This window comes from Numenius arquata, chromosome 1 (assembly GCF_964106895.1).
Source record: "Numenius arquata chromosome 1, bNumArq3.hap1.1, whole genome shotgun sequence".
In the NCBI taxonomy this organism is placed as follows: domain Eukaryota; kingdom Metazoa; phylum Chordata; class Aves; order Charadriiformes; family Scolopacidae; genus Numenius; species Numenius arquata.
Genome location: NC_133576.1, coordinates 27,205,777 through 27,212,236, shown reverse-complemented (window position 1 = coordinate 27,212,236; position 6,460 = coordinate 27,205,777). Strand labels below are relative to the sequence as shown.

Below are 6,460 nucleotides of genomic sequence, written 5' to 3'. Positions count from 1 at the left end.
TATCCCTGTGTTCTAGGGTGCGATTTCACTGGGCTACTTCATAGAGCCTCTTGTATGACATACCATGCTTTGTTAATGTGCTGTTTCCTGCCTTATAATATTAATTTTTGTTTTTCAGCTCTGAGGGACAACAGAATTGAGCTGGTCCGAGCTTCATGGCATGAACTGAGTATCAGTGTCAGTGATGTGTCTCTGTCGGATGAAGGGCAGTACACCTGCTCTTTATTTACTATGCCTGTCAAAACTTCCAAGGCTTTTCTTACCGTTCTTGGTAAGTATAAATAGCTGAACATAAAGAAGCAAATGTTAAACTTCTCAGGCTTAGGCAAATTATGATAAGAATGAACTTTTCTAAAGCTTGGCAGAAGATTCATGTAAATGTCTGATCTTGTTTCACTGATATTTATTATTTCATATTGCTGTGCTGAAAAGTAACGTCTCTTACTATTTGTGCAGTAGCAGGATAATGAATTAGGGAGCACACAAATACCATGGTATGAGTGCTCCATAAAATGGACATAACCTCTACATCCCAAGTACCAGAAGTGCAAAGAAGGTGCATGTGTTCATCTCCTAACAATGTATTGTATAGGGCAAAGGGGAGAAAATCAGAAAGCATGAAATCAAATCGGGCTTTAGAGCTTTATCGTTTTTCCTTAGCTGTTCATTTTCTTTGCTCATTCTGCTTCCTTTTTTTGTCTATAAAGTGCATATTTTCACTGGGTTTGCTTCTTCTTTTATGCTTTATCCTCTAAATGCTCTGCTGTTTTCCCCAAAGGTTATAGATACACATAGAAAAGCAATAGATTTTAAGAGATGCCCAGGAAATAAAGTCTCTGCTTGAAACTTTATACGTTTCTATGAATGTCAGTAGCCCAATCAGCTGAAATTGCTATAGTTCATTGAAACACACCTGCGTACCTAAGAGGTTATATGATTTTAGAGATTGATTTTTATTCTTTTATCCTTTTTCTGTCCCTGAACTTGACTCTTTCTTTCTTTTTGTTTTATTTTTATATGTAGACAGGCAGACAGTTGAATGTAATGGGACTAATGTAAGATGTTCTCTGTGCCAGTAATATTCCCATTAATCCAGCCAGGGAATTGGTTTTGTGCATAGGATGTGAAATACATCTTCCTTTCAGTCCCTGTGAGACTATTTTACAAAAATCTTCACAAGTTTGCCATTAAGGACAAAAAATACCTACTCAAAGCAGAATATTCTGGAATAACAACTGCCTACGCCTAATCTTTTCTATAGAGAGGCATCTTATGATCTAAACAATAGATGAGTAGACTGGTTCAACCTTTTAAATGACAGAAAGACATAGAAGGGTGCTACAAAGACAAAAAATAACATTTAGCCAATATTTATTAACCAAAGTAACTTGATCTTTCACAGTCCTTTTAGTTTTACCTTCATTTTGGGGGAAGTTTAATGCAGTTTTCCCAATGTCACTTACTTACCTACTAAGAAAAAAAGCTGCAAGATTTAAGATGCCTTTTTTTCATTTTATATTTGTAATTTTCTATTTCAAAGTAACATTTGAAACTCTTGGAATGCTTTCTATCTGAGAAGGAGATAATTTACATTGAAAAGTATTACATCTTTTAATCAGATAAACTATCCTTTTATGTACTAATAATCTCTTTATTGACTGTTCTGTTATGGATTAGAAGATTTAAGTGTCAAGGTTATTATAGTAGACACCATTTTCTGTCCTGAAAGAGAGGAATAGATTTATTACAGAAATGTACTATGCAATAGGTACTGCTGCTTGGTTTTTATGTACATAATATGTCATATTGGAAAAGAGATGTAAACAAACCAAATTGTGAAATACAGAGCACAGGATCAATTGCTGTGACTGATCCCTTTATCTAACCACAAATATAAATGCATCAAAGCGCTACAAATGCAAGTTATGACAATGATATTTTCAGAGATTTTAAAACTGCAGTCATCAGTATCACTTCAAAAGAAATTATTCTTGTGTTTTCAGAAGTCAAAATGTAGTGATCAAATTTTCCAATTCTTTTAATATATTTTTTTAAGTCTTCCATGATTCATTGAAAAACAACTATTTTCAAATGTAATATTATGTGTGTAGTATGTCATGACCTCCTCCAAAGACCTTGGATCCACCTGAAGAAATTTCCATAGCCAACGGAATTGTGATTATATCTGTTGGGTTTTTTGGTTATGTGTTCTCTGAAGATAAAGTAACTCCTGTATTTATTTTCATCCTCCCTTTTCCCAGGATTCGGTATTAAAACCATCATAATTCATGCTTAAACATCTGTTCTAAAATTAGATCAGTTTAGCTTTTTGTTGTCAGTTACATTTTATTTTCACAGCTATCCTTCTAATATACTTTGTCATCCTGCTTGCTGTGCAGGCCAGTTTAAACCTTATACATGCAAGTCAGACTAAACCTGCATGCAGAGTATACATAGGTAAGACAGTTTTTAGAATACAATCTGTTTCCCTCAGAAAACTAGATAATTTCTGTTTTCTTTAATTCTTTAGAATCAGCTACAGTTAAGATTGACAGTTTATTTGCAATAGGAAACAGGATTCACTGACATTCAATTTTGATAGAAGGCAAGGAACTAATTACTCTGTTTCCAGAATTTAAAGCATATGAAGAAGTGAACTTTAAGTTGGTCATATATTCATGGCAGCAGCTGACACTATCAGAGACATTTTGCTTGTTTGCTTGTTAGGTGTTCCTGAGAAGCCACAAATTACTGGATTTACCTCACCAGTTATGGAGGGAGAGAGGATGCAGCTAACTTGCAAGACTTCTGGTAGTAAACCAGCAGCTGATATCAGATGGTTCAAGAACGACAAAGAAGTTAAAGGTATTTAAAAGGACTTTGATGTAATTTGGTCCAACTGTCAAAACTATCTATTATTTAGAATTATATTTCTTATATCATGTTTGTAAAGTTTCTCATATTCAATCATTCAATTAACCAGTGATAGTACGTAGATAAGGAATTGATTGTAAATTACTGGAGTGAGTCATATGACAATCTTTTAATTTTTTCTTCAGTAGGTAAAAAGTGATGTTTTGAATTGCTCTGAAATCTTTTCAGCATAACAAACTCAACTGTGATGCTTCATAGAGAAACTTTTTATGGATTATAGTTATCACAGCCATACCACTCACCCCAGATATTTTACCTTTTCATTACTTTTTGCCTTTCTAATATGACGTATGTCTGATTTGGTCAATTGTCAGTTTTATGTTACACTCCTTTAAGTTAAGTGACTGGAGAGGCAGAACTGTCTGGAGGAGACAGGAGACTGCACTACAGAGCCTGCTCTGGTGAAGAGTTGGGATGTAGCAATTGAAGGAATCTCAGTTGGGAAACTGGGAACCTGCAACTGAGGCAAGGGTGCCAAGAGTGTGTGGTGAGGAACAGGGAAAGGACAGGATTCAAAGGGGATGAGGAGAACTTCACAGGAACTGGAGGGAGTTGAACAAAGTCTGCTGTAATCTCAAAAAGTCATTGGGTGACTGAAACCAAAGCTGAAAGCAAAGATTTGCCTTGAGGATGCAGTGGGATAGGAAGGAGTTGCATATGAAAGCTATTTATTTCTTTTCTCTCTTCTCTTTCGCTTGGTATGTTTTTTACTTAAAACTTAGTTTTCTACTCCATATTCTCATAAATGCTGGGACAGTTTAAAATCATTTTTGGTGAATGGGCAGAGAGAGATTCCTATAACAGAAGGCTTAGTCACATCTACCACAGCCAACTGTGGTGCCCATTGTAGAGTATATGAATAAAAATTATCAGCTATTGCTATTTTTGATGTCATCTCTATTCAGATCAACAAATGATTCAAAATCTGCCTTCTCTGTGTAGCTTTTTTTTTAAAAAAAAAAACAACTTTTATCTGCTTTGTCTCATATTTGTGTGATACTGTGGATATTTTTAGCTCAATAAACTGCCTCAAGCAAAGTTACAGCATTAATTACAGAATCCATTAATCTTCTTTTATTATTCTTTACTGCAGTTCAATATACACAACCAGACCTGTGATATAAAAATGGTATATAGGGGATTGCAGGTGATTGTCCAAGGAACCCAGTCCATTCTAGAAGCATCTTTAGATTTCTAATGAAAATCAGAATAGTGTTGAAGGAGACAGGAATTTTAGGCTGGAATCATTTGAAATGTGTTTGAACACTCGTAACAAGGATAGAAAATGAGGTATCAGAGTACCATTCTTTCCAGTCACTGGGAAATCTGAGGAGATTGCTGAAAGAAAAGTAGCACCGCATCAAACGCAATTAAAAAGAAGAATTTACAGCACAGCTACCATACATGACATAGCATAGGTTCTGCCATCCAGAAAAGATGACAGGATGAATATTTATATTCAAGAAATGTAAAGACTGAAAATCACTCTAAACAAAGTCAATACTTTAAGAGAACTGTTGGTACAGTTGACCTAACAGAATGGCAACACATCTGAAAATACGTTATTTTAAAAATTGTATTGTAAAATCTGGTGTAATAACTTTGCCTTTCTTTCAGTTGACACGTAATTGAAGCCAAGCAAGAAATTTGATGATTTCACTCTTTAACTAATTTGCTCGCCTGAACAGTTCCTAGAGGGATGCTTTTTAAAAAAGGGGGTGGGGAAGGAACAAAGATGATGTGTGGAAAAGAACAGTAAAGGGAAAAAAAAAAAACATAAATGAAAGGAAAGTACTGAGAACATTCATTTCAGTTTAGTTTTCTAGGTCTTCTGAAGAGCACATTGCCATTTCACAAAGGTTAGAAATAAAATAACCTAACCAGTTTGCAGTGGCATCAGCAGAAGTTACATTAGCTTTGTGCACTGTAAAAGGTGAAATGATAAATCTGAGAAAATAGATATGAAATTATATGCTAATGCAGCTGACATTAAAGGTTAGGAGTTCGTCTGTCTAGCACCAGTAAATCCAATTGTGTTACAGAGTATTATACATGGTGCAAAAGAATATAAATGATGCGTTGAGTTCAGAGTTGCACCAAAGGGGAAAAAGCCATTCTAAAATTGTAGCTCCTTTGCTATTACTCAAAAAAGGAATCATCATCTGGTAAAGGAATACCGTTTGATGGAGTAAGTATTAGTAATGGGACAGACTAAATGTGAAGCACTGAGTACCATACCTTTTACTTTAGTGTTCTGTCTCTCATATATGCACCAAATTAACAAAGTGATCTGCAGTTTTACATTCTGGTAACATTTCTGGAAGATTATTAAAAAAAAATATATTGGAGAGGCTAAATTCATAACTTTTGTTAAAAAATTATCTATTCTTTCAACAAAATTTCTCACATGTTATTTCAACAATATTATGTAAAAAAATATTTTTAGGTTTCAGGAAAATTTTTAATGGATTTTCTTTTTTTGTTTTTCCCCTAGCAAAATTTACCTTAAAAAACAAATAAGTTAATCTGTTGCAACAAATTAAGACATTTTGCATTAGGTTATATATATTTAGCATACACAAAGAATTCAGAGAGGCACTGAACGTTTTGTTTTGATAAAACTCTAAAATGAAGATCAAAACTTTTTAGATAACAAGTCCATTTCATGGCAGAACTTGATTTTAAATGTAAACAAATTATATTTGCCTTGTGAAAACAGCAAAGCTGTTACGTGTTTCTCATGGAGTGTTTCTATATGGAAGTTACTAATATGTACTTTTATAAATAGTTGACAATGAACAATGAATGATAGGTATTCTATCATTTCTATTTATTATCTTCACTATCAAACATCTATAGTTATGGGATATAAACTAGTATTAGTTAATACAAGCATATCTGTATGTGCACCTACCTGAAGAGTCACAGAAGCAGGCCCACAGTTGACCCTTAGACTTCATATGGCCCAACCTCTGTTCAAAGGTTAGATCAGGTTGCTAAGGGTCTTCTCCAATTCAATTTTGAAAAATCTCCAAGGACAGAGATTCCTCGTCTGTCTCAGCTAGGTGTTTTAGTATTTGAAAGCCCTTATTGTGGAGAATGTTCATTATATGTAGATATTTCGTGATATATAATCAGAATTTGCCTTGTGTACATTGTGCCTCAACTTTTGCTGTACGCCTCTGAGACAACTCCAGCTTTTTATTCTGTATGACCATACATTAGGTACTTGAAGGTGTCAGTTTGATCTGGTTTTAGTCTCCTCTTCTTCAGGTTGAACAAACCCTGCTATCTTAAGCCGTCCTTATACATGGTATGCTTCAGCCACTAACCATCTGTATGGTGTTCAGCTGAACCTACTCGGGTTTGTCAACATCTTTCTTGTATTGGAAAGCCCAAAACTGGGCCTGCTACTCTAGATGCAGCCTCACAAGTGCTCAGTAGAGGATTCGCTTCCCTTGACTTGCTGGCTATGCTATCATTACTGCAGGGCAGTCCCTTTTTAGCTTTCAACCCTGTAAAGGCA

General features: G+C 34.8%; 1 protein-coding gene across 2 annotated transcripts in view; it reads left to right on the top strand.

The window, feature by feature from the left end:
* The first annotated feature begins 231 nt into the window (after positions 1–231).
* Positions 232–6,460, top strand: part of CADM2 (cell adhesion molecule 2) — a 125,353-nt gene continuing 119,124 nt past the window's right edge. For both annotated transcript variants that reach the window (XM_074169152.1, XM_074169144.1), the window contains exons 1-2: positions 232–271; positions 2,728–2,865. In XM_074169152.1, coding sequence (XP_074025253.1) covers positions 232–271; positions 2,728–2,865 — 178 coding nt within the window. The remainder of the gene's footprint in view (positions 272–2,727; positions 2,866–6,460) is intronic.